The sequence below is a fragment of the Calliphora vicina genome, chromosome 3, assembly GCF_958450345.1.
Source record: "Calliphora vicina chromosome 3, idCalVici1.1, whole genome shotgun sequence".
In the NCBI taxonomy this organism is placed as follows: Eukaryota; Metazoa; Arthropoda; class Insecta; order Diptera; family Calliphoridae; genus Calliphora; species Calliphora vicina.
The window spans coordinates 35,791,002-35,813,431 of record NC_088782.1 but is presented as its reverse complement, the minus strand read 5'-3'; the positions used below and the strand labels follow the sequence as shown (position 1 = coordinate 35,813,431).

Sequence of the window (22,430 nt, the reverse complement as noted above, 5' to 3'; positions counted from 1 at the left end):
TATGAAACGGTGAGGTTTGATAATGATTATGAATAGTCTTAGTTGGACGTTGATTTTGGTTGTGGTGGTAGTGATGATGGGTAGATTTTAATACCGCAGCAGGTGGTGTCGATGAGCAACCCTCCGTTAAAGCACGTTCGTGATACATAAATGAATGCAGCAGTGTATTGGCTGGACCAGCATGATGCGGTTGAGACATATTTCCACTTTCTGATAGCTGAAACGTAGCATATGGTGAAATATCCTCTGAGGTTTCTACACACACAAACCCGTACGTATGCACGAACAGAGAAATATAAAAAGAAAACCAAAAATCATTTATATTAATTAATTGAACAATATAAGTATGAATTGTACGTGTTAACCCTTTAATTACCAGGTTCAATGAAAAGAAAACAAAAGATTTTATTTGTTTCTGAAACATCTAATGGGCACATATTTATGGAGACAGCTATTAAACTCATTAAGACATAATTTGTAACTTAAGGACTTAAAACATAGGGCTTTTATAAATTTTACTCTCTTAATAATAGTATAAATAATACTGCAATAATACTGCTGCATAATTCATAATATCTCCAAAATATGCCACACTAAAGAAAATCACCCAAATGGTTATAAATTTCTTATAGATATCAAAATGGAATATAGCACATTCGATATAGTTTTAATATAACCTCTGCTCCAGAATATCTTAAACATATATTGGTTGATTTTACCACTTGTATTATGATTCAAAAATAACTTAAAGACTCTCGAAATTAGAATTTTCTTTATAATTGATGTCATACTTCCACTGTTCAATTATTTAGATATTTGTAATATACACTTAAAAGTTTTACGGTTTGCTGTAATACAATTCACCAGTTATTTGATAATATCAGCCAAATTACGTAAACTTATAATAAATTGTCTATGTACTTAATATGGGAGGTGCCACACCCACTGTTCCGATCTAGACCATTTTCAGCTGAACTCCGCATAGTGATCAAAAATTAATTCGTACAAAGTTTTAATACTTTTACAATTATAGTTCTCCAGTACCGCAATTCTGTAACTTTTTAACGACAAAATTTTGTCGTTAAGTAATCAAAATTCGTTAGTTAACAATATTTATCGTTAAGAGATATTCCGAATTAAATTTTACCGATTATTTTCGTTAAAAATAGTCGGTAGATAACGAAATTTGTCGGTAGGTTAACGACAAATAAAATGTTCTAGTTAAGCCATAACGATAATTGTTTAGGAGTTAGTTTTGTAACATAAATATTCGAATTAAGTTGTTTTTTGAAAGTACGGTTAGTCAACTTTTTTGTGTTTGTTAGATACGGACTGATTTGTGTTTTTAATATAAAAATTCACATGCTTTAATTATCTTTTTAAGATAAATTTGTACATATATTTGGTCAATTCACAAGGTCTCTTATCAGTCATATTGTCATAATGTCCTAACATATTTCGTCTCGGCGGCTCGGCTTAACCGACTCTTAGGCATTCGGCACAGGTCTCTGCTGGCTGGTTACGATAACACAATAAACAAAGCATACATAGTAGTATTATTTTAGGACTTTTTTAGCTTGAAAAGCAATAAAAACCACTGTGAAATATTAGGACATTATGAGACCTTGTGAATTGACCAATAATATTTATTTTGAAAAGCAATACAATCCACTGTGAAATATTAGGACAATATGACATGATAAGATACGTTGTGAATTGACCAATTATATTAATTTTAGAAAATAATATTAAAATTTTAAGAGCAACTTTTATTTGGGGCATAATATCCATAATTAACACATTTCTGGAGTGTATAATGTTTATCCCTATATTCAATTTCCATTTTTGGAGATGTGATACGATTATAAACTTATATAAAAGTTATAAAATCGTTTTTAAGACAGTATTCTAAGAAGGAAATTCATCTGAATTTGTCGACTGTCCTTATAACAACACATATCTAAATTCTGAATTAATGATATGTGGTGGCATAGACATATGTATTACACTGGGATTTTTAGAAAAAATCCCAGTGTTTTCAGTAGGTTTCGCGAACATATTTGGGTGAGCTGATGCTTGATTTTTATATATAAATGCGATTATTTATTCACACGACTACGAATTTATCTGCAAACACGAAAAAATAGTAAATATTTTTATGATTTTTTAATTTTATAAATATTGACATTTATATTTTTAACTATATTTGTCGTTAAAATTTATTACCGAGAGATATCGTTAACTTCAAATAGTGAATATTAAATTCGTTAAAGCAACCGATAGTTTTCGTTACTTAACGACATCGGTAGGAAAGTATAAAAAGTTACAGAATTGCGGTACAGATATTCGAAAGTAGTTATTTACATTGTATGGAGGTTAGATATGAGCTATATTTCCATACCTGTGATTTAATCACTGTGATTGAAAAATCTCTGGTAACAACAGTTACTGAATATAGCAAGTAACAGGCACATATACAGTGCCGGACTTAAATATTCACACAGCATACAGATTTATCTTTAATCGTCCATATTTTTTAAACGAAGGCCCCAACATTTGTACGGATTTCAACAAAAATATTTATTTACATATAACTTATGGAAATATATGGAAAAACTAAACATAAGGTGGCACATTTCAGAAAAATAATTATCTAATGTTTCGAAGTTCGATTTTAAGGGGGACAAAAATATTCACACAGTTTCTAATTTTTAATAGGAAAATAGTTTTTTTAAATAGTTTAATATTTTGTGGAGTAGCCTATTTTTTTAATGACTTCTTTTAATCGTCTTGGCATTGAATCGACCAATTTTTGGTGACGTAAGCTCAAATATTTTGCCATTTTTGTGACAGGACTTCTTTAAGTTGAGTCTTACTAATAATATGGTGCTTTCCTACACGTTCGGCCAATTTATCCCACAAATGTCCTATGGAATTCATGTCAGGTGATTGCGGAGGAGTCGAGAGAATGTGGGGAACATGATGCCCTACCCATATTCAGACGTCATGGGCAGTGTGTTTGTGGTCATTGTTCTGTTGATAACAGAAATATTCCCAAGCTTTAACTTTAGAGCGCATTGTAGTAGGTTTTCTTTTAAAATATTAAGGTACACTGTTTTGTCCATTGAACCGTCGATGAAAACTAAGTTTCCACCAGATGCAGCCATACAACCCCACAACATGACCCCTTATCCGCCATGTTTGACAGTGTTTACTACATTGTTATTTTCAAATTCAGTGTTTGGTCTTCTCCAAACTCTTACTCTGTCGTCCGATTGAAAAATACTTACAAACAATCTTACAAAAATAAATCTGAAAATTTCTGGAACGTAATACTATTGTTAGATAATATTTTTCAATAATATTTTTTAATCGGACAGCAGAGTAACAGTTTGGAGAAGGCCAAACACTGAATTGGAAAATAACAATGTAGTAAACACTGTCAAACATGGTGGATAAGGGGTCATGTTGTGGGGTTGTACCCTACACTAAATAATAGAGCAAAAACATATTTCTTTTAAAATTTCAATAATTTATATTTTTGAGTGATTTTCGGAAGTGGGCCGTATATGGGAGGTATGACCAATTATGGACCGAGCACCATGAAATTAGGTCGTGTGATTTATGTCTATATTAAAGTTAACTATAGTATTACAAATATTTTATTTCTATGGTCGATATTTTTCTGCAAACTTTATTATACCCTACACCACCATAGTGGGGAGGCATAGAGTTGTGCAGATGTTTATAACGCCCAAAATATTGGCCCACCTTAAAGTATACCGATCGACTTAGAATCAGTTTCTGAGTTGATTAAACGACGTCCGTCAGTCCGTCAGTCCGTCTGGCTGGCTGGTTGGCTGTCCATGTAAACCTTGTGCGCAAAGTACAGGTCGCAATTTTGAAGATATTTCGATAAAATTTGGTAAATATAATTTGTTTGGCCCAAGGACCAAGCCTGGCTGAAATCGATCCTTTATTTCACATAGCCCCCATACAAATGTCCTACCGAAATTGAACTTTATCGTCCATAAATGTTTAATTTATATATGTATCTCCACAAATTTCGCTCCAAATTCATGTCACCAAATTTTGTTACGATCCGTCCATAATTAGCCATAGCTCCCATACAGACCCGCTTCCAAAAATTACTTTATCGTGCAGAAATCTTTTAACAATACTAGTATGTACACAAAATTCAACATAAATAACTTTCATTCATGGTGATCGGTTCATAATTGGTCATAGCTCCCATATAAGACCCACTTCTGAAAATCACTCACGAATATAAACTATTGATATTTTAAAAGAAATATGTTTTTGCTCATTTACTTGGTGTAGGGTTTTATATGGTCTGGCTTGACCGACCATACTTTCTTACTTGTTTTTGTTTCATATTTTTTTGACATTTTTGTTTGCTTTATTTCTATTTACAGTGGTCCACATAAGTCTACGTACGACCCCATTTTTTGCCACTTTATTAGAGAAAACCCGGTAAATAAAAAAATAATAATGCAGTTTTGTTTGAAATCTATTTTTATTGCTATGCACCAAAAAAAATGTTAATGCAATGTAAACTTGCAAAATTATTCATAAAAACAATAAAAAAAAAAACATTGACAACAGCATGTCCTGGTTTTTTTTTGAATACTAACAGATAAGCTTACAATTTATTAAGTCTACAGTTCAAACAATATTCAGTAACTTTGAAAAACTGGTAGAGTTAAAAACAAGCTGCGAAGTGGTCGCCCAAAGAAACTACATCGTACAGATGTAATCTTCATTTTAAAAGAAGTCAACAAAAACTCAAAAGTAAATACCACAAAATTGGCCAAAGAACTCGCAACAAGATCAGAAGTTATTGTTCACCCACGAACAATTCAAAGAACCTTAAATAATAATGGTAATTAAAGCAGAAATCCTCGTAAATTAGCGAACGGATCGCAAACTTCGTTTGGAATTCATCCAAAAGTACTTTGAAAAGGACATGGTTTCTGGAAGCGAGTTTTGTTCACTGATGAGTTGAAGTATAACATATTTGGAAGTGATGGGAGAGATAAAGAATGGCGCAAAACAAATACAGCAATGGATCCGAAAAACTAACTCGCTGGTGTTGGCAGTGTGATGGTTTGGGTTGCTGTCGCTACTTCTGGAGTGGGAATGATAGTGTTTATTTAGGATAATATGGATCGTTATCAGTACAAATCCATTTTGGAACAAAATTTGAGAGCATCCATTGATATTTTAACTCATGGTTAAAGTTGGATTTTTCAGCAAGATAACGATCCGAAACATTGGTCTCAAATTGTCAAAGATTGGCTACTCTACCATGCCCCATGAAAATTGTACACACCACCTCAAAGCCCGGACTTAAATGTTATTGAGCACGTGTGGGAAATTTTAAAACGGAAGATCCGAAAACATCTTATTACTTGTGCAGGAGAACCTTCCAGAAGAATGGCAAAATATAACGTCCGCAGAACTGGAAAATTAAGTTGCTTCGATGCCCAGACGCTTGTACATGCCCGTGGTGGTCCAACGAAATATTGAATTTAATGAAAATTTGTATTCGCTGAAAAATGTTTATTTAGTGTACAGATCGTATGTAGACTTTTGTCAACATATTATGAATAAAAGTTAAATTAATTATAAATTTAGCGATATTTTTTTGTTATATTACTAAAAATGCATTTGAAATAAATCTGCAACATTACTTTTACTTATTATGGTTTAGAAGTCCGCGAGTTACGGAAATAATGGACGTAAGCAGACTTTTGTCGGTCACTGTATATGAAAATAAAAAGTATTTGAATTGTTTAAAAAAATCATTCGTATTTTTTGAAAATCGAATACGAATTTTGTTTTTGGAGTTTGAGAATTGAGTTTTTGACAAATATTAATATTCAGTATTGCCGTCTATAAAAATGAACATTGTGCTTCGGACGACAATATTACATTTTCATTTAATACTAGTACTTCAAGGGTTAACATTAATGGTTATAATATAGAAATTTATGATTTTTTGTGTGTAAACTTGTTTCGTACCTGGTATTTTATCATTATTCTGCAAGGAAACTTTATGTATGGTGGCATAATAGCGCTCACGTTGTGCCGCTTCTGAATTTTGACGATTTTCCAGAGATTCCTTTTGTATGCGTCCAGCTTGTTCTATAAATAGAAGTCAAAAATTTAATGTTATTATTGTTGTATTGTGTGTCAGCACATGTATTTGATACAGAAATGTCCACGAAAAGGAAAAATAAAATTGGAAAACTAAACAAAGAATGTTTATTCTCAGAAAAAATAAATGTCAGTAATTTGGCCACAATAGAACAATAAAGTAAACATTTAATGTGTTTGAAATTATTTCATTTAACTTGTAATTAAATTTATTTAAAACAAATATTTTTTTTCCCAATAATTAAATTCTTTTAAGTTACTGACTGTATTATATATTTGTATATGTTTGCAATATAAACAAACAAGAGCATTCATTGTAATTTATTGTATAATTTATTTTCAATTTGTTTTCGCTTAACAATTATGCATGTTTCGTTGGCATTGTTTTATGTTGTGTAGTGTTGTGAGCGCTGCTACAGAGCTCCTCTATACAATTCAGTGCTTTTGCACTCATTCAGTCAGCCAGTCCGTCAGTCGGTGTTGTTTTGTATTTGTTTACCATACTTGAACACGAACAGGACACAAGCCAGTGCACAACATGCTCGAGGTACTTATTGTTTTAGTTTTAACAAAAACTTTGTTGTTTGCCTATTTTAGTTAGTATTGTTGTTGTTGTTGCAGTTTTTGTTGTTTATTTTTATTTTTTTGTTTAATACTTACTGTGTCTGTAGCACATAAAAACCAATGCAATCGTACAAATCATTCCCGATACGGTGGCAATGCTGGGTATTAATAGGTTAACATTTCCATAAAATACATTCGATCCACGTTGTCCGCGTTGCACAATCTCTGGCGGCGGGGGATCACCCTCTTTGGTGAGTGTGACAAACGTAAATTCAGCCTGCGACACACCAGCCACATTGTGTGCTTCCATGCGCAATTGATAGAGTGTGGATGGCTGTAAACCAGATATTGTAAAACGTCGTTGTGGTTTAAGGGCATTTGACACTACAATACAGAGAAGATGAAAAGAACATTTTCATATATTGTATACAACAAAAAAAAAAACATAAAAATCATGAAAATAAAATACAGAAATGCTATAATGTGTAAAATGAAATTACATAGTGCACATAAGGAGCATGTTGTAACTTGAATTATGACCAATTAATAGTTTAACAAAATAAATGGCCATATTTCCTTATGTATGCAAACCATTTATAGTTGAAAAATTTAATATAAGGGACTAAAGAAAATTTTCGATCAAAAACATGAATTTTTGAACCTTTACTCTTCTGAATAATATTTTAATAATACAATATTTGGTGTACATATATGTTTCCCATGGACATATAAAATTTAAAATTCTCCACAATTTCGGAATTCGCTATAGTTTGGTTTTTTATATACATATCCTTAATGTTCATATTTTTTAATAGATGCGTACCAAATACCTAAAATAAAACTATTTATAACTTTAGAATTACAACTCAGATTTTTATAAATTTTGATGTCCTATTAAAGCTATTAAGACGCAGATTTTTAAGGTATTTTTCTATAAATCTGTTTCCCATCATTGCATAAAAAATCATCCTTGATTAAAGGATAACTCAAAAAACATATTTTCTAAAGATGTCCCTCAAATATGAGCCATTGCACGATTAACAATATTGTTGTGAAATTGCACTATTAATTTGAATTTAACGGCCTATATCGTCAGCTTGCAATATTCACCATGTTAATAAATATTTCAAATTTCCAAACATCGACAATGTTGATGATATTGTTTGTGAGTATGGCAATATAACATTGATGCTGGTAAAATCTTCAGAAATAGAATATTCTAGTTTTGTCCATGAAGATATTTCATGAAGCTGGTGGAAGATGCCACTGTATATAAATAGTATCAGCGGTTGCAGTCAATTTAGTTGATCATAGGCGTTATTAGAATTAACAACAACTGCATTACCAGTTAATTTTATAGATTATAAAGAGTGTAATATAAGTTTTTGTTTAAAATACAGGGCGATATTTTAAATTGTTGTTGCGTACATTTGAATAAATAAAGATTTGTTACAATTTTAAACTACTAAACAGCTTTTATTAACAATCAAAAGAATACGGTTTATATAAAGGAGATAAACCACCGTTTTTAAATGGTAAAAACTTAACAATATAAATATTAGAGTGACAATCAGTTGTATGGAAAAAAAAAAATTTGTTAAAATTTTGAAGAGTGCCGGGTGGAATATTGTGACACCAGGCCTAAAAGTTAAGTGCTGAAAATTTTAGCCAAATCGGACAACGATTTCTGGAAGCTCATCGAGGTCAAAGTTCAGATATATGCTAAATTTCACTATTTATATGGAATAAATAGGTGAAACTCGTTAACTTTCTGCATTGTTTTCTAGAAATATGTAGATTTATTTATGTTAATGAATATTACATTAACAAATTTTTTTGGAAATTGACCCTTGGAATTGAAAGGAGTTTGGGTCAAAATGACCCAAAAAAAAATTATCGCCAAAATTCGGAAAAAAATTTTGCTACTAAATAAATACTTTTGCAATTGAATGCAAAAGAATCGAAATGTGTACGTAATTATCGTTGTAATGAGATATAACTGACAAAATTTGGTTAAAAAATGGTAAAGTTATTACAAGTTCGCCAGATCATTAACGTGTCTCAAGCCACTTGAGCAAGAAATTTAGGAACAAAATTAAAATATTTCGAGAAAAATTAAAATAAAAGCTAATTTTTATTTAAAATATATCCGTATTTGCTTGTGTATGAGTTTTTGTCTTCGTAGGATACCGTTAACCTATTCGCAGGTATAACCAAAAAAAATATTTTTTTTTTAACGGCTGTTTCGAATCTTCATTTTAAAATTTTTAAAAATTTTGTTAAACAAATTTCAGAATTTTTCGATTATCACATTAGCATTGATTGAGATCATAATAGGGAATAAAAATATGTCAATACCTGTTACAGTTTTTCCGTACCTGCGATTTAAATTTTGCGATTTTCAAGAAAAACTATTTTTTTGTCCATATTTTGGCGAATGAGGCCAATTTTTTTACTGTTATACATTTTAAGTAAAATCTATTCATAATATTATAGCCCTGGTAATTTTAAATATAGTCTGAAAGTTTTACTAAAATCGGATAACGTTAACCTTTAAATCGTGAAGGTCAAATGTCAAATTTTTCAATATTTGGAATTTCTAATTCCAAATATATATATTTTGGGCCGATTTTAATGAGACTTGAAACTTGTAATCCTTCAAAGTAATTTTTGTATGACAACTGTCAGTATAACTATTAGTTAACACATAACCAGTGTTTTTTCTCATGAAGAGATTCGCACTTGAACAAAAGCTACAAAATTATTCAAATTTACTTTAAAAATCAGTCATCGATTCGCGCAACTTTTAGACTCTTAAGCAAAATGACAGTTATACCGATAAATATGACCATTTGGTTTGAAAATATGTAAAGGATTGTTTTTGTTTAGAGGCGGATAACTCTGAACTGGCGGCACTGTTTTCTGTGACTGCTACTTTGACTGTTATCGGTTGTTTGGAATTTGTTTTGGTTGGGCAATTTATCTATTACGACAGAGCAATGTTGGCAAATTCTTCAAATTTATTTAGAAAATCATGTTTCAATTCGACAAACTCATCGGTCACTACATGTATTTTATGGAACTCATAATGGCAAATCAGAGCGATAAATACGAGAAACTATGAATATTTTTTGCAGTACTTTTATTCTTAACAATAATTTGCATCCTCAAAGACGCTGTCAACAAGCGAATGATAGTGTGCATAGTAGTATTGGTGATGATCCAAATGTGTTAATACGCCATCGTGCTCAACAATTAAACTTATAGAAATATGCTTACTAACTTTTTCCTACCTCAATTTGAAGGTATTATTATTGCAGATATGTGGTTTTATCAGGTTGGTGCCACATGCCACGAAGAGCGCGATAAAATCAATTTACTGAGAGAAACATTTGGTGAAAAAATAATTTTATGAAGTAGACCTGTTTACTGGCTACCTTGTTCATGTAATTGGACGCCATTAGATTATTTTATCGGGGGATACGTAAAGTCCCAAGTACATATATGCAGATAAAGCAGAGAAGATCGAGCACATGAATTACTGTGAAGGGTGTCTGAAAATTGGACCTATAGTTTACTCTTTGTATGCGTTAGAAGCGGCGACCACATACACATATCCTTGAGAAAGGATATTGTTAAAATTTATTATAATTTTTCCATTGGAATTGGATTATGGGTGATACACTCAGAATATATGTATATGTAAAAATATGTTTGAAGATTAGTGATTATTTTTCGATTTATAGTCCCACTCTGATTTATTGATGTGTTGCTAACCATACAATATCTTTTAATTGAGGAAAATCTTTAGAAAATGGAAGATCGAAAAAGATTTTTTAGAAAACTATGTTGACCAATATTGTAAAAATTGGCGAAGTTATTGTAATTGAAACTGTACAATTTCTACACTATTCTTATATAAAATTTAACTTTTAACCTAGAATCCAAACAATAGCAAGTTTTAAAGTTTTAAGCAACTTAAAATTTGGTATTACCAAATTTGAAGTGGTAAGGTACGATAACTCTTCGAAAAATATCTTAATTAAACTTACCCAAAACCCAATCGTGTTCTGGTCCATCGGTAACCGAGCGATATTGTAAAACAAAATATAACATAGGACAGCCATTATCAGGCCATGTGTGCAGTCTTATCGTTACCGAAGTCGAATTAGGAGCAATTAATGTTGTGGTCGAAGGCACACCCGGCGATTGTCCCTGAGTTCTAACATGTAGTGTTATGCTAGTCGGTGAGGTTCCCACTTTATTATGAGCCGTCAAGTGTATCTGATAGGTGCTGCCACAAACTAAACCCTTTAGCTCATGGCTCGAAGCATGGCGTGACAAAAGCATTTCCTCAATATTACCACTGGCTCGACGATAATACAAGGTGTAGCTGGTGATGGGTGCATTGCCCGTGAAGCCACATTTCCAGTGCATTAGAATGCTGCTAGTTGTTGCACTGGTCACATACAGAACAGGTGCTGAGGGTGGTACTTGCACGAGCAGTATATGTGTGAGGCGATCAGTGCCAATGCCATTGTCAACTTGACAGCTGTAGTTGCCGCTGTCGGATACCTGTAGACTAGAAATAATTAAATCCCCTGAATCTAGCAGTTGGGTGTTATGTAACCCTCCTTGTCTAATGGGCATATCTGCTTTAAACCATTCGCGTTTTGGTTTTCCCACCGCCGTACAGGACAGTGTTACTGTGGAACGCCAAGGTCTAACCGTGGGCCCACCAAAGGATACTATGCGTGCTGGCACACGATTTGTGGTAATTTGGGAAGCTACTCGGGAACTTTTACCCTCGCCCACACGAGTAGAAGCAGTTACCCAAAACTGATACTCTATGTGAGGATGTAAATTTTTGGCCTCATAATAAGCCTGCTGGGAGGGCAAACTTCTCTTCTCATTGTTTAACTCTTCACGGCCATTAACCACTCTAGTGTACAGATTATATTTAGTGATGACTCCATTGGGTTCGGTGGGTGGTAGCCATGAAACGTATAAAGATTGTGGTGAACTTACTACCACTTTAATGTCGGCGGGTGCTTCTGGGGCATCTTCTTCGGTGTGGCAGTAAACAGGGTTGGATAAAACGCCATCGCCCATGCGTGTATGGGCCAATACTTGTATGCTGTAGTTGGCATACTTACGTAGACCTGTAAGGACTGTGGTCAAGGCAGTGGTTTTACGTGATTCCACTTCATCTTTGTTGGGTGAATAATCATCTAATATGGGTTCAAATATGAGTTTGTAGCCTTGTAAAATGCCATTCGTATGATGAATGGGAGGTGGCTGCCAGGAAACCTGTAGAGATTGTGAGGTTAAAGCAGCGCAACGTATATCTTCTGGAGATCTACTAGGAACTAAATAAAAATAAATAAAATAAACATGATTATTTTCCACTTAAAAAGAATTCAGCTACTAACTTACCATCTTCCATAGTTTGAGCGGAAGCCGGCTCTGATAAAGGTCCCGGACCTACTTGATTAAAAGCCTGCACCACCACATTATAACGGGCGAATCTCTGTAAGCCCGTTAGCAACAATTCACCACTGCCTCCCTCGCCATCACCCGATACTGAGGTAAAATTATAGGCCGTATTGCCCGTACTAGCCAGTTTATAGCCTACATTATAGCCCTGAATATCACCATGCCTTAGTTCAGCCAAAGGCGCCACCCAACTAACTAAAAGCTCTGTAGAAGACAAAGGACGTACAGAGAGACTTAAAGGTGGTCCCGCCGGCCTTTGAGGTTCAGTACGTATAACCAATTCCTGGCTAGGAGCACTGCGACCAGCTGTTCCCTCTGCAATAACACGAAATGCATAACGAGTGGCTGGCTTAAGATTCTCTATCAGAGCATTATAGCTGGGAGGATCTTTAACCTCTATGTGTTGCCATTGGTCTATAAAGATAGCAGCTGGAAAAAAATACACATTATTTGTTTTGCCTTCCTTTAATTATTAGTTATTTTAATTACCATCCATTTCCTTGTATTCCACTATGTACTTTGATACATCTCCTGAATTTTGTGTTTTTGGCTGCCACTTCAAATTCACCGAACGACTTGATATCATTGCTGCTTCTAATACGGATGGTGGCTGTGGTGGCTCTTGTACTTGCAACTGCACCAATTGCTGATCATTGCCATACAAATTGCTGGCACGACAAAAATACGGACCACTATCTGTGGAATCCACTAAACGTATTTGTAATTCTGCTGATACACCATCGGGTGTTGCTTCTTGCTTCACTGAAATTCTAGTACAGCATCAGCAAAAAACATTAAATGTTAGAGGTGGTTTATAATGATTATAATGAAAAAACACACAAAGAAAGTATACAACTAATGAAAATATTTTTCAAATTTTTATTGTACAGTAACTGACATAACTAGATCTGAAATAGAACTGAGCTAGAACTGAACTAGAACTGAACTAGAACTGAACTAGAACTGAACTAGAACTGAACTAGAACTGAACTAGAACTGAACTAGAACTGAACTAGAACTGAACTAGAACTGAACTAGAACTGAACTAGAACTGAACTAGAACTGAACTAGAACTGAACTAGAACTGAACTAGAACTGAACTAGAACTGAACTAGAACTGAACTAGAACTGAACTAGAACTGAACTAGAACTGAACTAGAACTGAACTAGAACTGAACTAGAACTGAACTAGAACTGAACTAGAACTGAACTAGAACTGAACTAGAACTGAACTAGAACTGAACTAGAACTGAACTAGAACTGAACTAGAACTGAACTAGAACTGAACTAGAACTGAACTAGAACTGAACTAGAACTGAACTAGAACTGAACTAGAACTGAACTAGAACTGAACTAGAACTGAACTAGAACTAGAACTAGAACTGAACTAGAACTGAACTAGAACTGAACTAGAACTGAACTAGAACTGAACTAGAACTGAACTAGAACTGAACTAGAACTGAACTAGAACTGAACTAGAACTGAACTAGAACTAGAACTGAACTAGAACTGAACTAGAACTGAACTAGAACTAGAACTGAACTAGAACTGAACTAGAACTGAACTAGAACTGAACTAGAACTGAACTAGAACTGAACTAGAACTGAACTAGAACTGAACTAGAACTGAACTAGAACTGAACTAGAACTGAACTAGAACTAGAACTGAACTAGAACTGAACTAGAACTGAACTAGAACTGAACTAGAACTGAACTAGAACTGAACTAGAACTGAACTAGAACTGAACTAGAACTGAACTAGAACTGAACTAGAACTGAACTAGAACTGAACTAGAACTGAACTAGAACTGAACTAGAACTGAACTAGAACTGAACTAGAACTGAACTAGAACTGAACTAGAACTGAACTAGAACTGAACTAGAACTGAACTAGAACTGAACTAGAACTGAACTAGAACTGAACTAGAACTGAACTAGAACTGAACTAGAACTGAACTAGAACTGAACTAGAACTGAACTAGAACTGAACTAGAACTGAACTAGAACTGAACTAGAACTGAACTAGAACTGAACTAGAACTGAACTAGAACTGAACTAGAACTGAACTAGAACTGAACTAGAACTGAACTAGAACTGAACTAGAACTGAACTAGAACTGAACTAGAACTGAACTAGAACTGAACTAGAACTGAACTAGAACTGAACTAGAACTGAACTAGAACTGAACTAGAACTGAACTAGAACTGAACTAGAACTGAACTAGAACTGAACTAGAACTGAACTAGAACTGAACTAGAACTGAACTAGAACTGAACTAGAACTGAACTAGAACTGAACTAGAACTGAACTAGAACTGAACTAGAACTGAACTAGAACTGAACTAGAACTGAACTAGAACTGAACTAGAACTGAACTAGAACTGAACTAGAACTGAACTAGAACTGAACTAGAACTGAACTAGAACTGAACTAGAACTGAACTAGAACTGAACTAGAACTGAACTAGAACTGAACTAGAACTGAACTAGAACTGAACTAGAACTGAACTAGAACTGAACTAGAACTAGAACTGAACTAGAACTGAACTAGAAATGAACTAGAACTAGAACTGAACTAGAACTGAACTAGAAATGAACTAGAACTAGAACTGAACTAGAACTGAACTAGAACTGAACTAGAACTGAACTAGAACTGAACTAGAACTGAACTAGAACTGAACTAGAACTGAACTAGAACTGAACTAGAACTGAACTAGAACTGAACTAGAACTGAACTAGAACTGAACTAGAACTGAACTAGAACTGAACTAGAACTGAACTAGAACTGAACTAGAACTGAACTAGAACTGAACTAGAACTGAACTAGAACTGAACTAGAACTGAACTAGAACTGAACTAGAACTGAACTAGAACTGAACTAGAACTGAACTAGAACTGAACTAGAACTGAACTAGAACTGAACTAGAACTGAACTAGAACTGAACTAGAACTGAACTAGAACTGAACTAGAACTGAACTAGAACTGAACTAGAACTGAACTAGAACTGAACTAGAACTGAACTAGAACTGAACTAGAACTGAACTAGAACTGAACTAGAACTGAACTAGAACTGAACTAGAACTGAACTAGAACTAGAACTAGAACTGAACTAGAACTGAACTAGAACTGAACTAGAACTGAACTAGAACTGAACTAGAACTGAACTAGAACTGAACTAGAACTGAACTAGAACTGAACTAGAACTGAACTAGAACTGAACTAGAACTGAACTAGAACTGAACTAGAACTAGAACTAGAACTAGAACTGAACTAGAACTGAACTAGAACTGAACTAGAACTGAACTAGAACTGAACTAGAACTGAACTAGAACTGAACTAGAACTGAACTAGAACTGAACTAGAACTGAACTAGAACTAGAACTAGAACTAGAACTGAACTAGAACTGAACTAGAACTGAACTAGAACTGAACTAGAACTGAACTAGAACTGAACTAGAACTGAACTAGAACTGAACTAGAACTGAACTAGAACTGAACTAGAACTGAACTAGAACTGAACTAGAACTGAACTAGAACTGAACTAGAACTGAACTAGAACTGAACTAGAACTGAACTAGAACTGAACTAGAACTGAACTAGAACTGAACTAGAACTGAACTAGAACTGAACTAGAACTGAACTAGAACTGAACTAGAACTGAACTAGAACTGAACTAGAACTGAACTAGAACTGAACTAGAACTGAACTAGAACTGAACTAGAACTGAACTAGAACTGAACTAGAACTGAACTAGAACTGAACTAGAACTGAACTAGAACTGAACTAGAACTGAACTAGAACTGAACTAGAACTGAACTAGAACTGAACTAGAACTGAACTAGAACTGAACTAGAACTGAACTAGAACTGAACTAGAACTGAACTAGAACTGAACTAGAACTGAACTAGAACTGAACTAGAACTGAACTAGAACTGAACTAGAACTGAACTAGAACTGAACTAGAACTGAACTAGAACTGAACTAGAACTGAACTAGAACTGAACTAGAACTGAACTAGAACTGAACTAGAACTGAACTAGAACTGAACTAGAACTGAACTAGAACTGAACTAGAACTGAACTAGAACTGAACTAGAACTGAACTAGAACTGAACTAGAACTGAACTAGAACTGAACTAGAACTGAACTAGAACTGAACTAGAACTGAACTAGAACTGAACTAGAACTGAACTAGAACTGAACTAGAACTGAACTAGAACTGAACTAGAACTAGAACTGAACTAGAACTGAACTAGAAATGAACTAGAACTAGAACTGAACTAGAACTGAACTAGAACTGAACTAGAACTGAACTAGAACTAGAACTGAACTAGAACTAGAACTGAACTAGAACTGAACTAGAACTGAACTAGAACTGAACTAGAACTGAACTAGAACTGAACTAGAACTAGAACTGAACTAGAACTGAACTAGAACTGAACTAGAACTGAACTAGAACTGAACTAGAACTGAACTAGAACTGAACTAGAACTGAACTAGAACTGAACTAGAACTGAACTAGAACTGAACTAGAACTGAACTAGAACTGAACTAGAACTGAACTAGAACTGAACTAGAACTGAACTAGAACTGAACTAGAACTGAACTAGAACTGAACTAGAACTGAACTAGAACTGAACTAGAACTGAACTAGAACTGAACTAGAACTGAACTAGAACTGAACTAGAACTGAACTAGAACTGAACTAGAACTGAACTAGAACTGAACTAGAACTGAACTAGAACTGAACTAGAACTGAACTAGAACTGAACTAGAACTGAACTAGAACTGAACTAGAACTGAACTAGAACTGAACTAGAACTGAACTAGAACTGAACTAGAACTGAACTAGAACTGAACTAGAACTGAACTAGAACTGAACTAGAACTGAACTAGAACTGAACTAGAACTGAACTAGAACTGAACTAGAACTGAACTAGAACTGAACTAGAACTGAACTAGAACTGAACTAGAACTGAACTAGAACTGAACTAGAACTGAACTAGAACTGAACTAGAACTGAACTAGAACTGAACTAGAACTGAACTAGAACTGAACTAGAACTGAACTAGAACTGAACTAGAACTGAACTAGAACTGAACTAGAACTGAACTAGAACTGAACTAGAACTGAACTAGAACTGAACTAGAACTGAACTAGAACTGAACTAGAACTGAACTAGAACTGAACTAGAACTGAACTAGAACTGAACTAGAACTGAACTAGAACTGAACTAGAACTGAACTAGAACTGAACTAGAACTGAACTAGAACTGAACTAGAACTGAACTAGAACTGAACTAGAACTGAACTAGAACTGAACTAGAACTGAACTAGAACTGAACTAGAACTGAACTAGAACTGAACTAGAACTGAACTAGAACTGAACTAGAACTGAACTAGAACTGAACTAGAACTGAACTAGAACTGAACTAGAACTGAACTAGAACTGAACTAGAACTGAACTAGAACTGAACTAGAACTGAACTAGAACTGAACTAGAACTGAACTAGAACTGAACTAGAACTGAACTAGAACTGAACTAGAACTGAACTAGAACTGAACTAGAACTAGAACTAGAACTGAACTAGAACTGAACTAGAACTGAACTAGAACTGAACTAGAACTGAACTAGAACTGAACTAGAACTGAACTAGAACTGAACTAGAACTGAACTAGAACTGAACTAGAACTAGAACTGAACTAGAACTGAACTAGAACTGAACTAGAACTAGAACTGAACTAGAACTGAACTAGAACTGAACTAGAACTGAACTAGAACTGAACTAGAACTGAACTAGAACTGAACTAGAACTGAACTAGAACTGAACTAGAACTGAACTAGAACTGAACTAGAACTGAACTAGAACTGAACTAGAACTGAACTAGAACTGAACTAGAACTGAACTAGAACTGAACTAGAACTGAACTAGAACTGAACTAGAACTGAACTAGAACTGAACTAGAACTGAACTAGAACTGAACTAGAACTGAACTAGAACTGAACTAGAACTGAACTAGAACTGAACTAGAACTGAACTAGAACTGAACTAGAACTGAGATAATTACATATTTGTTGCTCAGTGTACTACAGCATACTTTGTCATTTTATCTAGTTTATGTTTTTTTTTTAATTTTTCGAAACTCATTATTTAGCACAAAGTTACAAATTATACAATATTCGCGAACATACTTTTGTACGTACACAAGTATAAATACAAAAGTACCTACACCTCCAAAGGGACCTTGTTTAACATGAACAAAGTGTAATCAAGCTGTGTTTGTGTTTTTTTTGTGAAATATATTTTGTAATTTTTTTTTTTTTGTTGTATTTCATTTTGTTACGTACTTGTAATTTGTCGATGGATTTAATGTATTTTTGCCCGAACGCATCCATACGATATTAATCGGTTTGTCACCGCTTACTCTGCACTGCAATATCGCTGTATCACCTTTTTTTACCGTCACCGAACGTGATGTCGATTGGAAATAGGGCGATGCTGTATTTGTTATAGTTGTCGTTGTTATTTGTTACATTTTCATTTGCCACATTCAATGTTGTTGGATATGTCGATGTTGGTGATTAAGTTGTTGTTTTTTGTTATTGGTGTTGACGACAATAAAAGTATGATGATGATGATGATGTTGGTGATGGCGAGATGATGTCAAAAGTCAAAAACAATTCCAATGGGTTGAGTATTTTTTCCCAATGTTCATTCAGACGTTCAATGATAAAGCGAAATAAATATAAAAAAGAGAAAAAGAAACACATACAGATACAAATTCTTATAAATAAATGTTAAAAAATTAATTTTTCTCATCTGAGTGTAATAAAACATTCGATACTGTTAAAATTGCTCCAAAACATTCTGAACAAAGAGTTTATTTCCATACATTTTTAATATGTAATTCCTCAATGAAATGTAATCAGCATTTCATTAATTTGCAATAATTAAAAATGTATAATACACCAAAAAGTAAAAGAAATAATAGCACAGTGGTGACTAAAATAAAATATAATAATGATGATGATAATGGCAAAACCCATTATTTGTTAATACACCCTGGGGAGAATGGAAACAAATGTGGCAGAAATATGTATAAACAAGTACTTATTTGTAAAATTTGAATGATGATAATTAGCTAAAAGGTAATATTAATTAGCTGGATAGCATTTGCGTAGGAATAATCATTATTAAGGGAGGATATAAAGTACATACTTCGATTAATGAGAATTGTTTATGGTAGAAAGGCAAGTAGCCACTTAATGTTAAAAAATATTAAAGAAATTAACTAATATTGTCTTCAAATAATGATATGAAATATACATTTAACTACACTGTCCAACAGCATTTTTCGAACAGACTAGCGACCCTATAATTCTGAAAGGGCAGATTGAGTAGATAATTTTTGTAGAATAAAAACGTAAAAAATACGACCATTTTTTATGTTCCAAATTTGGATGCGTGCAACTTTTTATAGGGACGAGATAACTGTTCGCATGTTATTTTTATTGTATTCGAAATTTTATTGCAAATATAGGTGAGATTAAAAAAAAAAAATTTCGAACCTCCGTAAGCCCGCCATATCTAAAGAACCAAAAAAGGTCGAGCAGAATTAACAAAAATATATAAATAAGCCTAAATATCTCTTGAACTAAAAGAGATAACTTACATATGTATGCATATTTTTGTAGATCTCCTTAAGAACTATTTATATTTTAAATCTCATACGGATCATAACTCGATTTTTGAAGATATTTTTAAAGAATGTGAGACCCGATATGGCGTGTTATTTTGCTAATTAAGCGTAAAGGGCTTTCTATACAACTTTTGTATCTTTGGTATTTTACGGAAACAATTTTTGTAGAATATATTAATCCTTAAATGTCCTTTTTGAAAGGACTTTTTTCGGTTTTCTCGAAATATGGATCAAATTGACCCCTAAAGAGAGGAGATAGGGGGTTAAGATGTTCCACAAAAATGATCCCCATAAAATTCCACAATATAACTCTGAGAATAAGAATTCTCTCAGATATTAACTTACATCATTTTTTTCAGTTAGTATATTGCTACCTTCGATCAAAAAATTAAAACTTTGACCTACTGTAAAAAAAAAATTCAGAGCAGCTGGACTATAAGTTAATTCTACAAAAATTATCTACTCAACATGCCCTTTCAGAATTATAGGGTCGCTATTCTGTTCCAATCAGACATTTTTCAATGTCGCTCAGGCTCCATGTACCCACAAACTACTGGAATCTTATCTATCGGACTTACGTGCAATATTTTTGAAGGAGTTTTAATGTGGCATATTTTTGAATCTAATTGAGGTATTGACTAGAAATTTTCATTGTAAGACCAAAACTTTATCTTAACCAAAAAACAAATTAGTTCGGAATAAATATAAATTAAATTGTTCCTAATATTTGGAATCCTATAAAAATGTTGATACAAATTTTAGTTTTAGAAACTCAATAAATAAATAAAATTAACGAAACTCAATGAAATTTTTAACGTTTTTTAAATTTGTCATTCTAAATAACAAAGTGTAAAAAAATTTGTCAAAAGGTCAAAGGGCATACCGCAATTCCTAAAAAATTTAGCAAGAATCCCAAAAATAGTTTTTTTACTATTTTACCCATATGACTCACATTTCTTTCGGAGGGCTCGGAAAATACTTTTAAGATAAATAGGAAACACATCAAGGTTTTCAAAGCTGCTTTCCGTTTTCTTATCCCAGCTTTGAGATTTTAGAACATGTGGCCCAAAGATGAAAATTTGATAAAAAAAAATGGGTTAAATTCTGAAAGGTGTAGGGGCGACATATTCGAAAAATACGACATATTTTTAACGTTTTTTAAATTTGTCATTCTAAATAACAAAGTGTAAAAAAATTTGTCAAAAGGTCAAAGGGCATACCGCAATTCCTAAAAAATTTAGCAAGAATCCCAAAAATAGTTTTTTTACTATTTTACCCATATGACTCACATTTCTTTCGGAGGGCTCGGAAAATACTTTTAAGATAAATAGGAAACACATCAAGGTTTTCAAAGCTGCTTTCCGTTTTCTTATCCCAGCTTTGAGATTTTAGAACATGTGGCCCAAAGTTGAAAATTTGATAAAAAAAAATGGGTTAAATTCTGAAAGGTGTAGGGGCGACATATTCGAAAAATACGACATATTTTCTTTATCAAAATGTTCTCCATTAAGTTATATTACAGAAAAACATAAAATTGTTATATATTCTTAAAGACCTTAGGACCTTTTCACCTAAAAATCAGCAAAAATTTACTATTTTTTTAATTTTCAAAATGAAAATCGTTTTGTTTTAGATCCATAATTGATACTGTTGTGAAATCTTTTGTATATTATTGGTAATTTAGTTGTCTAACTCACAAAAGAAATTTGAGTCCATTCCATTCGGTGCAAAAGTACGCCCTATATTTTCAAAAAAGCGGACCAAGGTATGACAAAATTTTAAAATTTCAATTTTGAAATGCTAATAACTCGGAAATTAAGCATATTTTTTAATATTCTTTGAAATTGGATGGGAAACAAAAAAGTGGCACGTGTTTAAAAACTTTACATGTCGAAGGTACGCTACTTTGAGCTCCATTTTGGGGTCAATTTTAATAACTTAAACTGGGTTCATTTTAATAACTTAAACTCGAATGTCTACGCCCACGTCAGATTTACAGTGACTCAAACGCAAAATCGGACAAGAGTTTGTCTGATATAAATGTGCTCTAAACCAAAAAATTTGCATTTTATCGATGGCAAAATGGACAAATTTGTCTATCTCAACATTTTGAAGCAAAATTTAGAGCAAGTGCGAAAAAGTGGGTACAGATAACATCTTTTCCATTTATCAAGACTACGATCCCAAGCTCACATCAGGTGTTGCAAATATTTGGTTGATCCATAACTGTCCCAAACTTATAGAAACTCTTGTACAGAGCCCAGACTTTAATGCAATTGAGCATCTTTGGGAGGAATTAGCTAGGAGAGAGCATCAAATAAAATTTAACACGTTAGTTCAGATAAAAGAGTCCTTACTGAAAGCATGGACATCGAGCCGGAAGTATGCCAAAACATGGTAAAATTTATTTAAAAGCGATTACAGGTCATTCGAGACAACAAAGGATATGCAAATAAATATTTATCGCCCACTTTTGAATACTTATTTTACTCT

General features: G+C 33.3%; 1 protein-coding gene across 1 annotated transcript in view; it reads right to left on the bottom strand.

The window, feature by feature from the left end:
• The window catches only part of Dscam2 (Down syndrome cell adhesion molecule 2), a 168,392-nt gene that overhangs the window by 11,436 nt on the left and 134,526 nt on the right, over positions 1 to 22,430 (bottom strand). Inside the window, exons 13-19 of the mRNA XM_065503597.1 lie at positions 18,586 to 18,736; positions 12,730 to 13,010; positions 12,181 to 12,669; positions 10,797 to 12,113; positions 6,841 to 7,128; positions 6,046 to 6,168; positions 95 to 255 (exon numbers count right to left, since the gene is read on the bottom strand). Coding sequence (XP_065359669.1) covers positions 95 to 255; positions 6,046 to 6,168; positions 6,841 to 7,128; positions 10,797 to 12,113; positions 12,181 to 12,669; positions 12,730 to 13,010; positions 18,586 to 18,736 — 2,810 coding nt within the window. The remainder of the gene's footprint in view (positions 1 to 94; positions 256 to 6,045; positions 6,169 to 6,840; positions 7,129 to 10,796; positions 12,114 to 12,180; positions 12,670 to 12,729; positions 13,011 to 18,585; positions 18,737 to 22,430) is intronic.